The 20257-nt window shown below is 41.5% G+C and overlaps 2 protein-coding genes across 2 annotated transcripts in view; one reads left to right on the top strand and one right to left on the bottom strand.

The window, feature by feature from the left end:
* The window catches only part of rspo2 (R-spondin 2), a 56977-nt gene extending 47775 nt beyond the window's left edge, over window positions 1-9202 (top strand). The window contains exon 7 of the mRNA XM_047597635.1: window positions 7736-9202. Within this exon, the coding sequence (XP_047453591.1) occupies window positions 7736-7854 (119 nt within the window). The 3' untranslated portion in view covers window positions 7855-9202. The remainder of the gene's footprint in view (window positions 1-7735) is intronic.
* Window positions 9203-16405: 7203 nt separating this feature from the next.
* LOC125015827 (hepcidin-like) lies at window positions 16406-17254 on the bottom strand. The gene is made up of 3 exons (XM_047597817.1): window positions 17141-17254; window positions 16946-17062; window positions 16406-16817 (listed from the first exon to the last, which is right to left on the bottom strand). Exons 1-3 carry the CDS (start codon window positions 17219-17221, stop codon window positions 16716-16718), a joined length of 300 nt encoding a protein of 99 aa, XP_047453773.1. The 5' UTR covers window positions 17222-17254; the 3' UTR covers window positions 16406-16715.
* Window positions 17255-20257: the final 3003 nt, after the last annotated feature.

Genomic DNA, 20257 nt, shown 5'->3' with positions numbered 1-20257 from the left:
AAAGAGATTTGATAAAGTGCATCACAGAAACCCGAGGAGCAGTTCTGGAAGCCATCACTTTTTACTTCATTGAACCTCATTGAGCTTCATTGAACATCTGTCACAGAAAGTTTCTACATGATAACCTGCCTTTTGAGCACCTGAGCTGGTGGGAGTAACCCAAACAGCACAAGGGAACAGTTAGCATGTTGTACAAAGCAGTGGAGCATGACTCTGAACTCTAGAGTACTCTGATGGAGAAGAGCTTTAATGGTGGGAGTCATCATCCGTTCTCTTCTTGGGCAGGTTTGCGGCCGGCTTTCTAGCTGGTGAGATCGACCCTTCTGCAGAGGGGAAAAAACACGCTGTCCGCGCTGACCATCGGGCGTATTAATCTCTTTGTCAGTCATGCATGTTTTGCTGGGACTTCGCTGCTTAGGGACGCTAATCTCCGAGTTGGGTTTTCGCTTCGACTTACTGTCAGTGAGACGAGGCATCAAAGAGCCGGGCGGTGAGCTAACCTGCTTTTTCAAATCTCCGCGCAGATCCTCCGCTGGGTCGCAGATGAGAAAATAATGAGCGACCTAATCCCGACATTAACTTTTTAAATCGGAATGCGTATGTTTTAAATCATTCTCGCCCCGGCACTGCGGTGATAGTAAGCAGAGCATTTCGGGGGGAAAAGGGAAGGACAGAATGAAGGAGTGAATGAAAGAGTGTGATCCAGAGTAACCTTGTTAGGGCTAAGTGACGCTGTGCAGAGAGCCTCTTGTCAGTTGGCTGGCAAGATGAGCTTCTTGTAAATGATTGTCCTCTCTGTCAAAAGGCTGATTTCTTTTTTCCTACATCTGACGTCTGTCTCCACCACAGTAGTTTCCTCTCAAATGCTGCTGCTGTTTCTCCATCCAGGCTTGAATCTACTGCGAATTTCTGCTTTTTTTTTTTTTTTTAATATTCATATGGAGCACTCTGCCCCGAATGTCAACTCACCCTCCTATAGCATTTCCCCATGGGCAGACAGCAGCACGGAGCGCCATTAAAAGTTCTGGCCCACGCCTTAATGAACTGTGGGTCACTGGAGGTCAGACCACTGTGTCCCACCTATAAATCAACCGCAAACTTGGTTCGACTGCAATATGGGCCAGTGTCAGCGTCCGTAACCTTTTCCCAGACAGAGGAGTTGTCGGTGTGTGAGTCAAGAGAGCACTGGCTGGCTACAGATCCTTTCCCCTTCACAGCATTATAAATGTATGTGTGAGGAGGCCCTTAATGGCTGCTAATCCAATTTCTGCCACTGAAATCAAATCTCACTGGCGCCAGTAGTTCTCTCCTTCCCTCACAAATAATGGCCTCCGCTTTGGCCTGTCCATGAAATAGACAAGCCGCCAAAAAATTCCGGCTTCACCTTCGTCGAGTCTTCTTCAAAATTGTTTGGATTTTTTTTATTTATATTCTTCTTTTTTTTTTTTTTTTGCCCCACGTCCCTCGTCCTACGCCAGTTATTAATTGGCCGTCTGCATCTAGTGGAGGGAAGGGGTAAGAGGAGAGCAAGGGCGAGTTTTCAGCGGCATGGGCTCCCATTTACCGTACGTCTTAATGCCTTCTCGAGGTCAGCCATCGATTTTTCTAGAACCGCAAAGCAATGGAGATAAGATTAGGCCTTCGATTCCTGCGCTGGTGCCGGAGCCGTTAGTGGATGAAATCACCTGGCCTGCGCTTTATGCATTGCTCTTTTTTTTTTCCTTTTTTTTTTTTTTGCGGGCAGCAGCCTCCGTCAGTATGGGGGTGACATCTGGATCGCAAAAATTCAGCGCAGAGTTCCTCGCATGTAAACTTAAGCATATTCTTGAAAATTTTCCCCCCTTTCCAAAATAAAGATATTAACTTTGACACAGTTGAAGAGAGCTTTGGCTTCCTTTCTTCTGGATACGGATTTGACTGATTATCTTTCAGTGCATCAGCTGGACAAGCAGTCGTATTGCCATTCCGCAAGGAGATATTATTTTGGAGTGCGAGCCTAATAATACGATACCTCTAATAGTGCCCAACTCTTAGCTGGATCTTTACCGTGCAGTCGTCTCGATTATTGCTCAAAGAACCTCGAATAACAACGCGGGGACACGCAGAGGGAAAAGGAGCAAGACGGGGAGGAAAAAAAGAAAACGAAACGGTCTGGCTTTGAGAGGTTATTGAGGAACGTCCAGCACAGTGAGCTGTGTGGGGAGAAGTTACATTTCTCATTTCTCACTGGTTTGGCAGCTGAAAGCATTGGAAGTGTCACTTAGTATTTTCTCAAGCTCTCATAGGTGACAGAGGAGCTCGCGATCACTGACACGCAGGCACAAAGGCCGCGTATATCATTCCCTCTCGCACGTGAACACATAATTCCACAGAGGTCATAAAAAAATCTAAAAAAAATAAAAAAGGCATCCCACTGCAGGCTCTGCTTCTGATTCAGAAATACAAAACATTTACATTTGCTCTCGAAATTTCTGTTTGTTTGTTCGATTTTTTAACTCAAACACACAGCGGCAAGCTGGCAGGGGACGATTGTTATCTGTGAAGGGGGAAACCAAACATTGGTGAAACCGCGGTTAGCTGTAGTGATAGTAAACGCAGCCAGAACGGAAAGAAAAGTATAAAAAAAAACAAAAAAACAAAAAAAAAAGAGGATTATAATTTTCCTTAAAAAGCTCAGTTGCTTTGATTCGGCCCTCGCCGTGCCAGCTAAACAAAGACAGAGAATGATTTGGAACCTCCTGTGCCTTCCAAGACAAAATTATCTTTACATGCTCTAAGATTTATGAATTTGTTCTTGGTTTTGAAAGCAATTGAGGCAAATTAAACTGTTTCCTCTGTGAACCCTGGTAATCAGCTTAAGTGATTACATCGGTCGTAAATATGAGATGATGAAAGCTCACTGTTTGGAGCGCGCAGTGCCCCGGGGAAGGGCTAAATGGGAGTTCACAGGGTGGACATGATAGACCATCTCTCTGGGACTGTGTCAGATGCAGGGGGAAGGGGCTTATGTGGGGATTGGTTGCCCTCTAGCTGTCAGCAATGACATTAAGTTATGAAATATGGTCCTAAATTGCTGCTGAGGGAAGTTTTATAAAGTGGCATCTGTTAGTTTGGGGCTATTTGAGCTGCAGTGCCGATGATGCCGCTGCTGCTGCTCCTGCTGCTGCTGTGGAGGACTGGAAGAAGTCAGTTTCGGCAGGGAAACGGTCTGCTCGTAAAACATCAGGACTTGTCAAAATCTGCTAAACAAACAAAAATAAAATCATCCAGAGTGGGTGGAAAAAAAAAGAGTCCGCATTGGGTAATATTTTCTGCACAGCACGGCTCGATTAAATCTACCAGTGATGTGCTGATTTATACGGCCGCAGATTCAAAGGGAAGGCTGGAAAGCATCAGGACTCAGCTTAGTACATTTAGTTTCTTGCGTAAACGACGTTGTAGGATGTTGACTTTACATGTGCTCCGTCTAGACAGCTGTCATCAACTCGCTGCAGCCATACGCAAAAACAAGGAACAGGGAAAAGGGGTTTGACTGAGAGGGTGGCATGAACTGAGGCACTGAAGAAAAAAGGGGGGATTGAAGTTTTCATGTTGAACTCTTCAACTGATTGTTTTACCGCAAATGATTATTTCTGTAAAGGCTTCATATTACCTTTTAAATGCCTAAAATGCAGTTAAAAGAGACTGTGCTTTTGTGTTTTTGTTATTTCTAAGTAGTCATATAAGATAAGTTACCTTATCAGGATTACATTTTCACTGATCAGGCATAATATTATGACCACCTTCCTGCCTCCAAAACACTTGCGACTCATCAGAGAATGGACATGGACCTTGTGATGGTGTCCTGTGGTGTCTGGAAACAGGACGTTGTTAGTGGGGGGTCTTAGGGCCCTCTGTGGATCAGGCTTGTTCCAGTGCTTCTCACTGATACTTGATCAATTTGGGATCTAGTGAATGTGGAGGCCAGGTCAAAACCTTGTGGTGTTTTTAATGTTTTTTTTTTTCTTTTTTTTTTCTTTTTTTTAGTTATTCCTGAAACATTTTTGTGTGTGTACCGAATGGCAGGTCCAAAGTTTCCCAGCAGAACACTGTAGTGTCACAAGATGGTCATGTTATTCATCTCTCCTGTCAGTGGTTTTAATGTTGTGGCTGATCGGTCAGCTATAATTAATACAATGAAAATCAATTAATTCACACTTAATATATATGATATATATACATATGATCTGATATGCAGTACAACATACTGAGAGCTGAGATTGCAGCTGTGTGATCTCCTAAGCTGTTTCCCCTTACTTAGCTGAGACAATAATATCAATTAATTAAAATGGATATTTTAAAGAGTCAGTGGTTGCAGCATCTGGAAGATCTCATCTTCTACTAACGCTTATCCTCACTAGGGTCGCGGGGGTTTGCTGGAGCCTATCCCAGCTGTCATCGGGTGAGAGGCGGGGTACACCCCGGACAGGTCGCCAGTCTTATCGCAGGGCTAACACACTGACCAACAACTGTTTGCACTCACACTCACACCTACAGTCAATATAGAATCACATATTACATGTCTCTGGAGGTGGGAGGAAACTGGCGTACCCAGAGACACCCATGCAGACATAGGGAGAACATGAACCCAAATTTAATATTACTAATATTAGCTTCAGCTTTGCTAGCTAAGGCTTTCTCTCAAGCTGGCTTTCACTTGATTTGCTCCGGATGCCTTTTCATTTAATAAAAATAATACTTTATTAATTTGAAACTGTTTTCTTATGTAGGAAAACAAATATTAACAAATCTGATCCAGTTCTGACCAAAATCACTTTGAAAAGAAAAAAAAAGCCAGCCTTTTTTTTTCTTTTCATGTTGATCAGTGTACCTATGAAATCATTTTTTTGTACCTTAGCAGCTCATTTTGAATGAGCAGCTTCTACATTAGTTTTTGTATGTGTTTTTTTTTTTTTTTTTTAGTGATCATAAAACTCTTTGGATTACAGATCTCCTGCCCAGTCCTGAGCTAGCCAGGAAAACTACTTCTTGACTTAACTCTCACGTATTTATTTGTGTTTCAATGAATTGCTGTAAATGCGGGCTTTTTTTAGTTTAAATGCACCCTTGCATCCAAGCAATGGCCCATGAGGGCTTTGCCCCTTTACAGAGGGAGTTTAACGCTGCACCGTGTACTTTATTGCCGTCAAACGTAATTCATTCTGAGTTGATTGCACAGAAAAGCCGTGTTTATCAGGCACCTAGCAACGCTGTTTTGAATGAAAATTACCTCTTAAAAGAGCAATTAGGAAAGCCGGCCTATAAGCCAAGTGCCTTTGAGCTACAGATTTACTTTAACAAACATTACTGTATAGTATGTCGCGCAAAAAAAAATCTAAAGTGGCATCAGCTAAGCAAGTCTGATGTATTTCAATTGAAGGGCATGAGACTTTGATGGAGGAGATGTGAAAGTTGTTTTCAAAGGGCGATTCTCACTCGGAGCTGTGTGCGAGAAACTTTATTGCCACGGCTCAGATTGGCAACGTAACTCAAAATAACAAGATTAGATTAATTGCAGGAAATAGCTCTGAGATGGTTTGATGTTTGCATGCATCTGTATTATTCATTGGGAGACCCTATTAGGAGAGCAATATCTTGCCTTCTCATGCGTGGCAGCTTAAACGAGTGAATATTTTCAAATCTGCAGCCCTGAGAATTTTTTTTAGGGGTGGTTAAAGGGCCACCGCAATGCCAGCACATATGAGAAGGCAATTAGAGATAATGCTACATTTTACACACCGTTACTTTATTTTTTTATTTATTTTTTTATTTTTTTGGTGGGGGAGAGTAGGCTTGAACAAGTGCATTAATAAGATCCAGAATTGATTTTTTTCGTAGTGCTTTCCTGTTCTGCTTCCCCCTCAGCGAACCCTAGCATGGATTGTTTCTTGGTGTTCTAGATCGGGGTCCAGATAGCATCTCATCATCCAAAGCCTTACTCCACTTTTCCCCCCATTAGATTTCTTTTCCCTTAAATTCCCTCACACTCACAGTACCCCCCACCCCCTCCCATCCCCACTCCTCGCGCACACATTCATCTCGCACACACACCTCGTTATCTTATTTGTGGCCTTGGCAGCCAGATTGTTGCCTTGTGGTTCGGTAGCCAGAGTTTTCTCTGTCACAGAGAGTCGTGGGTGCACAAACTCCACCGCACAAGCTTCCATGAAAGCAGGAAGTCAGTTCCCAGCATGCTTTGCCCATCCCAGTGAAACCTGGGATGTATTAACCTTGGGCTAGGGGACCTTTCCAACTTGGAAAGACAGTTATGCAACTTCCCACACTTATCTCCCCTCGCCGTTGCAGTGACAGTGAAAAGTGTTGGGCTGAGCAGACATTTGTTTAAAACTGAGGTTAAGTCCTGAGGGTTGGCGCAAGCTAAGACCCGATTTGTGACGTTCCCTAAAGTAACTTTTTTTTTTGGCAAAACTTGTATAACTAAGACATCACTATCTTTTTTGGAATCCATATGAGCCATTAGTAATCGAAGCACGCTTTGATTATTTCAAAGAAGCTGTTAGTGAAAGTCAAAAACCCCCCTCATCTTTTTCCAAAACTTCTTGGACAGTATAATCAAATGTCCTGACCAAAATAAGACGAATGAGTTCATGTGCCTGTGCTCCTCCTTGCCGCTTTAGTGCAGTAAAATCAACACAAGTTTTGCACCGACCAATATGCCGCATCATCCCATCAGGAGTTTCGTAATACATGCCCTGGCTACATGATCAGGTACAAGTAATGCTGAGAATAAGTGTAGAGACAGACTGAATACCAGCCATCAATCTATCCCAACAATTTATTTATAGTAATGCTAGGTCATTGGGTTTATAACGCACAATTGTGTGGAACTGCAGGGATTTTCTACCCTAAACAAATAATAACAATCTGGAGGGCATGCTAAAGATAAGACTAGCTGAGTAGTTGCTACGTGGTTCGGTCTGAGCCACATGCATGAGGTTGTGTGTGTGTGTGTCTGTTTTTTTCTCCACCTTATCCTACCCTTAACTAGGGTTTATATCCTCAACCCACCCTTCCCTTCCTGGGGAGAGAGGTAGGTTGGAAACCCAACTGACACATTTGTGTATTTTGGTGGATAGCAGCAAAAATCTAGAGCAGGGGTCTTCAACTGCTTTCAGACCAAGGACCCCAAACTGATCGAGTAATTAAGTAGGGACCACTTACCTACTACATTAGTTCTATATTAAACTGGGCCTACTGCTATTTATAAATATATTATCATTTTTGCATTGAAATTGCAACTTTTCAAATAATATACAGATTTTGTTTTTTATTTCAAATACATGTAAGTGTAGGGTGGCCACAAACATAATAAATAAATATAAAATATACATTATATATTGTGCCTTACTAAAATGTGTTGGATTCATGTTAATGTGTATTTAAAGAAATTAAAATTTGTGGGGGGAAATTAAATATATATATATATAAAATGTGCAATCAACCAAAGATTTTGCAACCCCCTTGCAGTACCTCTGTGGACCCCCTAGGGATCCCAGGCGCCCTGTTGAAGACCTATGATCTAGAGATAAAAAAAAAGGGATGCAAGTGGAATTGAGGCAGGTAGATGACGCTCAGCCAACATTTTGTGCCCCTAGTCAGTAGTCTTCCTCTTCATGTTGCATTTGCTAATGAAACCGAATATAGAAGATAACGATTCCTCTCTTTTTATTCCCAGGTGGTTCGGGGAAGCACCGAAACAAAGAACCAAAGAAGAACAAGAACAAGCAGAGGCTGAGGTTTCGGGCCCAGAACCAGCACAGCGACCACTTGGCCTCTGCGCGCTCCAGCCAGTGAGGACTGAATCTACCCATTGAACAAAGAACCAACGCAAAGCTGCTAGCTGCTGCTGCTGCACCCATATTCTGACTGACGACTATCACGAGCACCACCACCACCACCACCACCACCACCTCCCCACCTAAATCACAGCCCTTCCCATCCTCTGCCCTCCCCACCAGGACGCAGCCACGACTCAAAAAAATATATATATCTCAACAAAAATTATGCCGTGTAACACGCAATATCAGTACCAACACAATAATACGTGCTTTTCATGCCTCTGCCTCCCGCTGTGTCTCCCAACCTCTGTTCCCCCAACCCCACATCTCACCTTGCCTTGTGGACCTTTACAGTTGACATTACTGAACTCATTTCCCATCATTAACAATGTCATTAACCGTCCAGGGTGATGAAAGAAGAGGGGGCGACCGGAGGTTTTGTGGAGGCGGGAGAGAGCAGGAAAGAGGGTGGTGGGTAGGTGAGGTAGTGAGGGAGTTGGCAATCTATACTGTTCGCGGAATATGCTGGAGGATGCGGAAGCAAATGATGCCGATGGACAAGAAAATGGCATCTTGAACTGAGAGAGACTGTTTTTTTTGTTCCTATATTTATGTCGAAGCCACCCTCACTTTCCTTCGAAAAGGAGACGGCGTGTTCCCATGCGTGGCCTTTATGTTATGTACATTTTTGAGAGTAATATTAATTACCATGCATAGTTGCAAAGTATTTTATTCTCAGCACAAACTGTTTACGTTCAGACCGCTTTATGCTCTAACTGTATAGTGTGAAAAAAAAGAAGAAAATTTAGTTGTTCGACTAGCATGGCAAACGACTCATGTACATAGTTGATCTAATTATGAAAGCTTATTACTGTATTTTCAGTATTGACTCGTTCACCATTGTTTTAGAGATTAAAAAAAAAGGTTGTAATACGAGCTACAGATTAAAATGATTAAAAAACAAATAATAAACATAGCCACCACATAGCTATTTCATTTATATGGTATATATTTGATTTATTTATTAATTCTGTTTTGTACTATTTTTTTTTTTTGTTCAGTGAGAATTTTTGCCTCATACTGTTACTCTTATATGCTGAATTATTCTTTGACTTCCTTATAACAGTGCATATCTTTAACACGTGGAAAAGGTTTTTGTCTGTCACGCAAGTGTGTTGTATAACATTCATTTGACCTAATCTACTGATTTTGATGTTTTAAAGAAGAAGAAAAAAAACACTAATAATAAAAAACTATGCTTTGACATATTCTAGGTTTAATTAATTAGGATCCGGCAAATGTATGGTCATAGGACTGCATATGTGTACATTGTGTTTTATTAAAATACATTTCATGTGACTGTATGATGAAGCCCTTCATTATTGTCTGTGGCTATAATATATGTGGCTAAACTCTGAAACTGTCGTTCCCTTGTCTCACTTCTGAGTCCAATTATGTGATTTCAAAAACATTTGTGAAATCCATCATGTCCCGCTGCATGACACAACTGCTACCACCAGCCAAAGGATTGGACACGGTCGACTGGGCCTTAGCAGCATGACGGCACTGTTAAGGGTTTGTAATTCGCTATGACGTACACTCGTGAACGCTACCATGTCGCTGGTGGTTCATCCGTCTCCGCCGTCGTACTGTAATACCCTGACACCATGTATCTGGCAGTGGTGCTCATCTTTCATCACGCAACACACAAGCGATCGCCTCCTTCTGGGATGCACATCGCACTTTGTGTCACTTTGATGATCTTCAAAACATCAAATAAACGCATATAAGTCTTCTTTACGCTATATTGGTCTGGTGCACGGGCAAGGAGAAAAGGTTTTAACACAAGTCACGGCTAATTTAGCCCTCGATCCACAGTGTGTAATCACCGTCCCAAAAGAGAACAAAAATTTGCCAGACAGCATATGGATGCACAGTAGCGCATGAATCACACTGTGTCACACATATATCATCCGGGAGAAAGAGACCACAGTCTTCCTGCTCTGATTAACCCCCACCCTCCCACCACCCCCAAAATCACACATGATATTTCCATAGGGAGACTTTTAGTGTTGAAACACCCTGCTCTTTATGTGCTCCACATCCATGCCGAGGACTAATGCACAGCAGATTTAAGCGCCTGAGCATCTTTCACAGGTGTTCAAAGTGGCATGTTAGAGTTTAGACTGGAAACTATTTGTTTTCACAGCTTAGCGCCTCCACCGAGTGAGATTTGTGCTATGGAGCAAAAAGCACAAAAAGTAGTAAGAGGTCATCAGACGAGCCAAAAAAATAGAAATAAATGTGATGGAAATAATACACATCAATCTGAATATAATGTAATCCATGTATAAGACAGTAGTACATTTTAGCCAGGAGGCAACAACCATACTTTTAAAATAAAGAGGCAAATCTCCCATGCACAGTAACTCTGTACTAGAATAGCTGACATTTCTATTCTACCTCTTCTTCATTTTTATTTATTTAGTTCTCAGACACAAATTTGCACAGTGTGAGTTGTTGCAATTTCGTTTCACTGCTTTTATACCTGTATGCCCTTTGTGTGACAATAAGTTTGAAGATATGAATGAGACAGAGACAGACCTAGAGCTGGATTTGTGTGAACAATGTTTTTATACAGTTGTGCTATACTTAAGAAAACTTAATACAACTAACAATAAATGTTAATGTGCCTCGCATGGCTGGGTTAGTGTGTTGACCACACTACTGGAAAGGTTAAAAACAGGGTTGTACCGACTAGTCAATTAGTCATTATGTCGACGAGTCGCTGATCACGTGACAATAACAACATGGACGCCCCCAAGGAGACAGGTGAGGAGCCCAGTGGATGGTTGCAGCAAATAAGCAGTGGTGCATCTATTGTGTGGAAATAGTAAACCAAAGATGAAGCCTACTCTACCGTGACATGCAAAACATGTAAGTACTGAAATATAACAAAAGCATTATTAGCCTACTCATCTGAAAATACATGCGCTAATGCTAACGACCGGTCCTAACGCTCCGCTAATAGAGAGTAAGGAGGCTGCACATAGACAATTTGATGGTGAATTTCGTTGTCAAAATTATTAGACTTGCAGAAGCAGCAGTAACATGTAATTTCTTACAATTAAGAAGATATACACAGTGTGAATTGGATAGGCTATATCTGCAGCGCACAGTATTGATAAGTCACGTGTTTATGTTTAGTTCTGTTGTATTCTATTATTTGACATTGTCGCTGTGGTTGTAGAGCGTGTTTTTTTGTCACTGATGTCAGTGAATGCACCATGCGAGAGACGGAAGTTATGGTCGAGTTGAGAGTTTGCTGAGCCGATTAGTCATATCAGTGTCAGACTGATGGTGTTTATGGTGCTGGCGTGGGCTACTACTGACAGTAGCCCGTGTTCAAGCTGCAGTAAACTTGTAAAAAAAATAAAATAAAAATCCTCTGTAGATTCAAGTTAAGAACAGACTCATTGCTGCCAAGCATTACTTTCTACTGTGTTTTTATGAGTGAAGTCGATGTCGACTACTTTCACCACATTATAGTCGTCTTTTTTTTTTTTTTGTGGTGTGAAACACCACCTAATGTGAAGGTAGTATGTAAACACTATTCAAGTTTTAACTTTCCCTGCTTTAGCTTGCTTCTCATATTAGGAATCTCCTGCCTCCAACTGGAAACGATGAGTCAGTCGTAAAACCATTCTCTACATTTTAATTTGGCTCAAATCCAAAAGAGTGAAATGATTGCTTGCCATGTCTATACGATTAGCAATTTAAAAACATTATGATGGCATACGAGAAAATTTAAAACAAAAGGACAACAATCACTCCACAAGGTCAAGTTCCATTGATGAGGATTTTCATTTTATTTTGGCCACTTGGGCCAAGGGAGACAAGTCAAATGGATACAGTATTTAATGTATGTCTAAAATGTTATAGACAAGTAAAGTAAAGTGACTCAGATACTGCACATTCTTTTCAAGTAATCTTTAACAAGGGACCACAAGGGAGGTCAATGAACGGGCAGCTTCGTCCACCAGTGAATGAAGCGGAGCAAAAATGACTGTTGCAAGGAATGAAATAAGGCGTAGATGTAGCAAGTTGTTTTTAAAGACATCTGCTGCTGGTTACAAGTTAATGAACGATTCACAGATGTCATCCCCTGGGCCAGACTATCACTGCTCCAGACTGGGGGATTAAACCTAAAGGCTTATGGAGAGGAACTGCACTGAAGTGGATTCATTAAGCACAAGAACACCACTAAAGCGCACGTTGCAGTGTCTGCGATGGAAAAAAGAACGGGGCACAAAGAACCACATCGCACATTTTGGATGAATGGGCCTCTTCCCGTCACCTTTCCGACTCGGACATTAGTCCACTTGTTTTTTTTTTCCTGGCGCTGTGCGAATCAGGACACTGATGGTATTCTCAGTGTTCTTAAGAGGGTTAACATTCATCCACACATCAGAAGGACTGGTCCTCCCAGTGTAAACCACTTCTGTAAACTGTGTGTATGCCTGCCTCTGTGTCTGTGTGTGTGTTTTAATGTTTGTGCTGAATGTGGTTAGGTGGCTGAGACTGAAGCTCCCTTTTAATCTGACAGAGAGCATTTTCATTAGTTCTGTTGGGTCCTATTATTAAAGCCTGCTTCAAAGGCACAACAAGTGAAACCACTAACAGGAAATGACCCAGTGGGCTTGAAACTGTATGGATCAGTGACAGCAATCTGTGCTTTTAAAGCAGGTTGGTAGGCCATTGTATGCCCTGTACTCTGTGTACCTCTCAAGACAGTCGGAGAATAAGAGGGGCTCCGTTCTGTGTTCCCATACTGTAACCTACTGCGGGTGTGCAGTTGTGGCACATGTGACACATTCGTTCCAGTGCAGATGGCAGAAGTGGAAGTTATGACATTGGCGGAGCAAATAAGATTGCCTGGGATAATAAATGCTGTAATAATTTGCTGTTTTTAATAACTGTATAATGAGCCATTGCCTGCCCTCTGAGTCGGAGGGAAATATGGAATCATTAATCTTCATATGGGTTAGCCATGGTGCTTGGCACGGACAGAAACAGCAACGGGTAGGAACATACTGGTGTCAATGGACAAGCAGATCTTAATATTCTGGACCAGTTTGCCATATGTTAGACATCATGGTGTGTACAAGCCCTCTAAATGGTGGCATTAATGGGTGACTTTTATTACCGAGCTCGCTCCTAATTGCAACAATGCAATCCAAAGTCAACTCACAATGCAGGATTTGGCTGCGTTCAAAAGTTGCTAGGTAACAAGTTAATCACTAAAATAAATATGTTCTTCAATAAAAGCTAATTGTCTGTGACAGTAATTTGCTTTGCTGCAGAAACTTTCGAAAGCGGAAATTGTAAACGGTTCGGAGTTGGAGCAGCAGTACTACGCTGCTGCGTGGATGTTGATCAACAGTATATCTGCATTACCTGCAGAACAAGAAGTGTAGATTGATGTCCTAATGGTCACTTTGCACATTTACAGTATATCACCATGCTGTATTTGACATATATGTCCAACATGTGCTGTATATTCTAGCTTCAATTCCTGGAAGACAAAAAGGGAGATTATTTATGAGTCACTTGCTATGGTAGTGTTTCAGTTAGGCTTCATTGCAGCAGGTGCAGTTAGGGATTTGTTTTTGTTGCTTTTTTAACCACCATCCATTAAATGGAACAGACATTTCTATACTAACCTGTGTGGTGTTTCCCAAGGGTGCAATAAGAAGTTTTTGGCTTATTCAGCTGGAGGTTTTTCCAGAATACCTGCCTCTTTTTTTTTCGCACTGGGATCTAAACACAACACAAACTCATTGTCCGTGTTCACTTAAGGGAAATATAGGCAGAGCAGCTCTGTTCTTCCACTCAGGATGTGACACGCGAGGGCTTTATGACCTGAACTGAATCATACTGCGCACCTTAAACGCATTACAGACTGGGCAAACATTTCTCTTATTGGTGCTCTCAGAGCCATGGGCACACACCATTATATTGGGCTCAGGAGCCAGCTGGTGAGGACAAATCCACTAGGAATCCTATTTCCCCCTCTTGACTCTTTGGCAGGCCTGCTCCATTCATTCAGTTTTATATGTGCCCATTGCCTAGTAGCTGTGTTACTACCGGTTTCAAGGGAGAATTAATCAAAAACAGGTCTTATTAAAGCACATTAAGACCAGTTGAACTGGATATAATGTGCTATGTAAGGGCCCAGAAGGGTTGTATTTGAGCCCTAGCTGACACTTGTGGCTTCTATTTTGTCCTATAGTGGCACTGTGCAGGTTCCAGGGGGGCTATTCACTTCAGCCAAGTGTTGCATTTTGGATAAGCAGATTTTAAATGAGTATGAATACAGCAGGGGGTAAAGGAGGGTCTCATTGTCCTGGAATGCTTATCCCCCGCTCTGCCTTCATTCAGGGCCGGATTATGCAGCAGCAGCATGCTCCAGAGACAACCTTTGCCTCCACTTGGAGGGTCTGTGCAAGAAACGTTCATTCATACATATACTCTGCACATGTCTAAACTGTTGTTATCCTCCTGATAAAGAGCCAGATTGATTGCTCCGTCAAGGCATGGCGAGTAGGCGGAAGTGGAGCCGATGCAGTAGGGTGTTGTACCCCAGACTTGCTTGCTGGGCTGGGCTCTCTGGAACACTGGAGTCAATGATGCTCCCAGTTAGTGCAACACAGTCATCACCCTCTGCACAGCAGATTTTATTGGGCAGTGTGTGGGTTGTAGAAACGTGTTTAATCAACTCCGCTATAAGGGAGGTCTTGACCTCATGGCAGTAGCTCCGAGCCTTGATTGCATATGTGTGTGTGTTTGTGTTTGTGTGAACGGTTCATGGCCTTTGCTTTGCTGTGAAGCGTGATCTGTGGTGGAGCTTCTGGTTCACACTACGCTCTCCGCTGTTGCTGGTTTAAGTGATTAACTGTAGAAAGTGATGACTAATCTGTCGGTTTAGAGTCTGAATCAACTGAGGTCAAATGAGATATTACAGAAAATATTGCACTGATTTCCCTCTGGCTGGAGGCAATGTTAATACAACATCTGGGTGTGTAAAATGTTTGCCGACCAGAGTAAAGCGCTGACTAACATGTTTTGAGAGGAGTCATCAGAGTTGTGCGCTCATCAAGGTTCATCAGGTTCGTCCATCAAGTAAAATATCAGATCTTCTGTTTGACAGATTGCCTCAAAGTTTTTCTCCTGCCCTTTGGAACCATATTTTCAAAAACATTTTGGTAATATTGAGCAGTGAGAGACATTCATTTTATGATCCCGTCTGAATTTTATTACAAACATTTGTAAGTTAAGGGACGTTGCTGTTTATTTAAAAGTGGTACCATCAAGTTTTGTGTTAAACCACTGTCACCAATACCACCGAGGCACATTTAAACATATCTATCTCAATCTAGAGGATTGGCTCTAGGTAGTTGAGTTGTTGTTTTTTTTCAGTCTTTCTAATTAATTTTATTTCACATTCTATGATGATCTGACAGTCTTATAGATTAAACTGACAATTATATGTTTAATTCATAATGCTTAAAAAGATTAAAACATTGTTTCTCCCTGCCATTGACATATGTACAGATTTTTCCCTTGTCCATTCAAAGGGCATTTTATCTTGACTTTGTTTATTATTCTGGCACCCACTCAATAGTGTCTACTAATCAAACAACCAAGGGCAGCAACATCCTGTCTTCCGTTCTTCTGTTTATCACACAAAAAATTTAAGTTTGTTCTTGAAAAAACCAGCTTCAAGATTTATAGAGGTAGTAGACTGCAGTTCACCGATGAACAGGCCCCTAATTGCTGCCTGCCCGCCTGCATTGTGTCTCGTATGTGTGTATGTGGGTATGAGTCAGATAAAATAAACCACATACTGTGTGTGAGTGTGTGTGTGAGAAAGCTGAACAGAACCCTGTGCAGTCATTTACTATCTCCTTGTGTGGTTTGGCAAGAGCTGGTATGGGGGCGTGCAACGGGCATCCGTCTGGGCGTGAGGTAGGCCTGGCACGCTGCACTGCTCAGCCCCCTGCAAGGCTGCATGAGGCTAGGATCAGAGCAGGAATCCACCAGGCTCCAGACTGGTAGTCTGTGCATGTGTGAGTGTGAGCAAATGTGTGTGTTTCTGAGCGTTCATGCACTTCTCTGTGTATAAGGGTAATTAAATCATAATCACACAAGCTCGAACAGCAACCACAGGTTGGCCATTGTACGGCCTGTCACTTGCAATATGTTGGCCTCTGCTTATGTTGGTTCACTGTTCACAACTCTATCACAGAATCTGCCTGAGTCAGTCTAATCATTTCTGCACCGATTTAACACCACACCATTTATTTGACCCTTGCGGTCATTATAATTGTGAGGCGCGATGCAGCCATGCTGAAAGTAACACAATAGCGTGCACACCACCATGGCTGGACGCCATACCTCCCGGTACTGTACTGGATAACAGCTGAACCACCGCAGAGCTGAGCCTGCTTCGCACTTGGACAGCAGACCACCCTTGGAAAGTAAACTAAAGCCTCTGGAAGTGTTGTTTGTTGGAGGCCAGTGGAGGATATTACTTCCTAAACACACCGGGATGTGGGTCTGTGCGATGACAGATATTGTCAGAATGCTGTTAAAGTTAAATACTTTTTTCTTTTTTATTTTATCACATCATCGTTTGTAAATGTAGAACAGACTCAGAATCTGTTGTTCCATCCTAAGCTGACATGTCAGTTTGACGACAGTACAATATAGTCTCCTAATGCATACAATATGTCATCACGTGAAGGGCAACCAAATACAGACGAATACAAATTTTTAAGTTAACAAAAGAAAAATAAAGCACGAGCACACGAATCCTCACTTGCAGCACACGCCGCAGACACCGAGGCCGCAGCAGCCGCAGCAGTACCGGCATCTAACTGGGCCCTTGTATTGCCCCTGCCCGAGGTTGTACGGCAGCTGTGTGAAAAACGAGAGACATGAGTCACTCAGTCTGCTCTGGTATTCTGTCATCTTCAAAGCGTCATGGCAGTTTATGGGGAAACCATTAAGATTTGAAGAGATTCGAGTTAAATGACTTAACTTACCATCCATGTTTCCACTGATGCCTCTTCTTGCGCTGAATCTGAATCGTCGGTGCCCGGTCCGTCTTCATACGCTACATCTGGGTTGTCGGTGACCGTTGGCTCCTCCATCTCGTGCTCCTGTCGATACATCAACAGCATTTTAGCATTTCAACAAAGCATGCATAGTTAATTAGCGGAGTTTAATTAAGTTCTTACAGTAGCAAAAGGAAAAGCAGAATTCCTTGGAATGCACGTAAAGGTGAGCACAAGTGCAACCGCAATCCTGCATGCCTTCATTGTAACAACTTAATTTGTTAAACTGACTCTTTTGGCTTCTGCTCTCAGCTCTTTTAAAGTGTGTAAACCATTCTGGTATTTACACTCGCTTGGATCACTGTTGCCTCATCACTGGCAGCATCTACGGGCCTCCAGGGATGTCCTCATATTACTTCCTGGATCACCCTGGGAATGCCCGAATCCAAATGAACTCATCTTTGCTTTTTAAATATTTTTCCACAAACGGAAAATACAGTTCATGTCCGGAAAAAAATAATTAGGCAAGATTTGAAAGCAATGTGAATAAACTCGGTCACTGTTTTGGAATTAATTGTGCAATATTAAATGACAATGTTGGATTCGTTTAATTGCATCTGACCGGTACAGCTGTATTTTATTACTTGCAATTATTATAATCTACTTCGGCTTTGTATGAATACTGGAAGTGCAGTTTTATCATGCAGCATACCATATATCATATATTTTCTTTCTCTCTAAAAAATAAAACTTTATTCTTATTCAACAATTTAATTGCACAATTTGACAAGCTCAAATATTATGCATATAACAAAATTAGATATGTAAATTCCCTGTATATAAAAATAAATACCATACAAGAGAGATTTACAACTTAATCAGTATTAAAAATAACATTCACAGCAAAATAAGTTTGTTTAAAATATTCCACGATAGAGGACTGAGTGTCTTTGAGTCAGTGGTCTTCCTTTTTCTGAGATCTGCTAAAATACTCTTTAAGACGGTGTCACTGTTGATCACTGGTTGTCCGATGACGGCTTTAACTCCAGTTTTCCACATGTGTGAGTTAATGATACACATCACCGACCAGAACCGTCGTCTTTTTGAATCATTAAGTCCATACATAGCAGATTTATAATTTATAATGATGTTAAAACCCACACTGGTCATTTTAGGCCTGATTCATTTAGTTCAATAGCAGCAGAGCAGACGACGTTGGAGGGTTTCATCCCTGCTGCACTCAATCATGGGACATTTTTTCTGCTACACAAAACAAAGAGCCTCTAACATAGAAAACATGCTAAATGGTTTTGCTGCAGTAGCATTCTTGGCTAATGATGTCATTTTGCCATATAAACTGTCTACGCATGCCAAAAACTGTATCAGCAAAAGATAAGGTGTTGTACGGGTATTCCGGGGCAACCTTGAAAAGTCCAGAGTCAGTTTATTTTTTTGCTTTTTCCCCACATCTTGTGCAACAACCAAAATCCCTTACTTAATGCTGCTTGTGTACTTTTGAGTTTCTGTACTCTGGGCCAACAAATAGAATGGCTTCACAAATCTGTTGCTCTCCTGAATCCAAATTATTTACTATCATTTCATCACGAGTCACAATTAAGACCTGCAATTTTGTTTTAAATATCTTATTTGTGTCCTTCCTGTGCATCAACTCTGGCCATGCTAGCTGCTGAGTTAACGTTTCAGAATGAGGCCTATGAGCTTGTTTGAGGTTGGTTATCATAACTAAATGTAGTTGCTCCGATGAATAACTTAACACAGGCTATGTGGCAATTTGGCAGGGTCGCATTACCAAAAAAAAAATTGTGTTAAACCCAGTGGAATGGATTATTTGTATTATAATGTGATCCAGCATCATTTTACATTTCTGATTACTGGGGAGCTGCTGAACCACTGTCTATGTGCAACGTTTGACCGTCCACTAGGGCTGCACGATAAATTTTTAAAAAATTGCGATTCTCGATTCACACATACATGTGATCTCATTTCGAAACACAACGATTCTTAAGCATTTTATTTCACTGGCGGCATCACCAGCAAATGCTCCCATTTCTTTCCGGATTTTTTCAAGCGCCCCTAAAGGCAGCACTGCTGCTGACTCCTCCCTCATCTATGGTAAAACGTCTTTACATGTGATTCCGTCAGTGGAGGAAGGCAGCGTGCAGGTGAGTGTGTGGAAACAGTGAGGGAGAGAAGCAGAGAGCAGTCGGCGGTAAAAAGAGTTAAATGGATGGCGAAGGTGGTAGTGGCAATTAACATTTTGTAAAAAAAAAAATCGTGCCAAAGAATCGTGATCTGAATTCTAAGCAAAACAAAATCGCGATTCACATTTTTTTCAAGAATCGGGCAGCCCTTTTGTCCAGTACTTCTACTTTGCTACGTTTTTCTGTTCGTGTCTGATGTGACTTTCTTTCTCATCAGTTATTCCAGTGAAACCCTGACAGGACACCTGGACGTGCATGTACAGACACACAGCTGTTGCATGTCAAGGTCAATCTCTTCGTAAAGCAAAATCTTGTTTTCTTTTCTATTATTAATTAACATTTCAATTTCACAAACAAAATGATATACGGTAAAACACAAACAAAACCAAGGGATACCACGCAACCTGTGTTTCACACATATCGGACAAGCTTTAGGAAAACATTTGCAAATGATTTGTCATCTGCCCTTAAGAAACTTATTTTGGAAAAACAAGCAAGAGACATTAAATCATTTAATAATAAATGCACAGGTGCAGGAAATTGAGGTGCTCTTGGAGTGGGGATTTGATTAAATGATCTGTAGTAAAACTATGCAATGATACAAAGTTAATACAAAAAGTCACACCACATGCCACTGCAGGTGTTCTGACTGAATTTAGTTGGATTATATTGTATTTTCTCTTGATCCAGTCGAAGGAAGATGGGTTTAAAAGATAAATGTTTAATGTTAAATTTTCCATTGTTGGAAGATTCTCCGATGAGCCAACATGTGGCGTTGGCATTGCCCCATCTATATGTTTGAGGTGATTCATTTTTATTGTTTTATTTTATCAGTTTTTTGTTTTTTTTTGCTTGTAAATAAAATTAATTACTTTAATTTTAATCTCACTACTACCACCTGTCTAAAGACTGTCTCACTCTGTGCCTTGGAGGGTACATGTCAAAGATAAATAAAAAAAAAAAAAATTGAATTCTGTTACAAAACAATGCATTTATACCTGTTTAAAGTTGTATTTATTGATGCTCCACTTTAGTAAATACAGCTTTTACATAAAACACATGGACACAGTTTTACGTT

Source organism: Mugil cephalus, chromosome 11 (genome assembly GCF_022458985.1).
Source record: "Mugil cephalus isolate CIBA_MC_2020 chromosome 11, CIBA_Mcephalus_1.1, whole genome shotgun sequence".
In the NCBI taxonomy this organism is placed as follows: Eukaryota; Metazoa; Chordata; class Actinopteri; order Mugiliformes; family Mugilidae; genus Mugil; species Mugil cephalus.
Note: the sequence above shows the minus strand (reverse complement) of the source record. Positions and strands in the feature narration are given on the sequence as shown.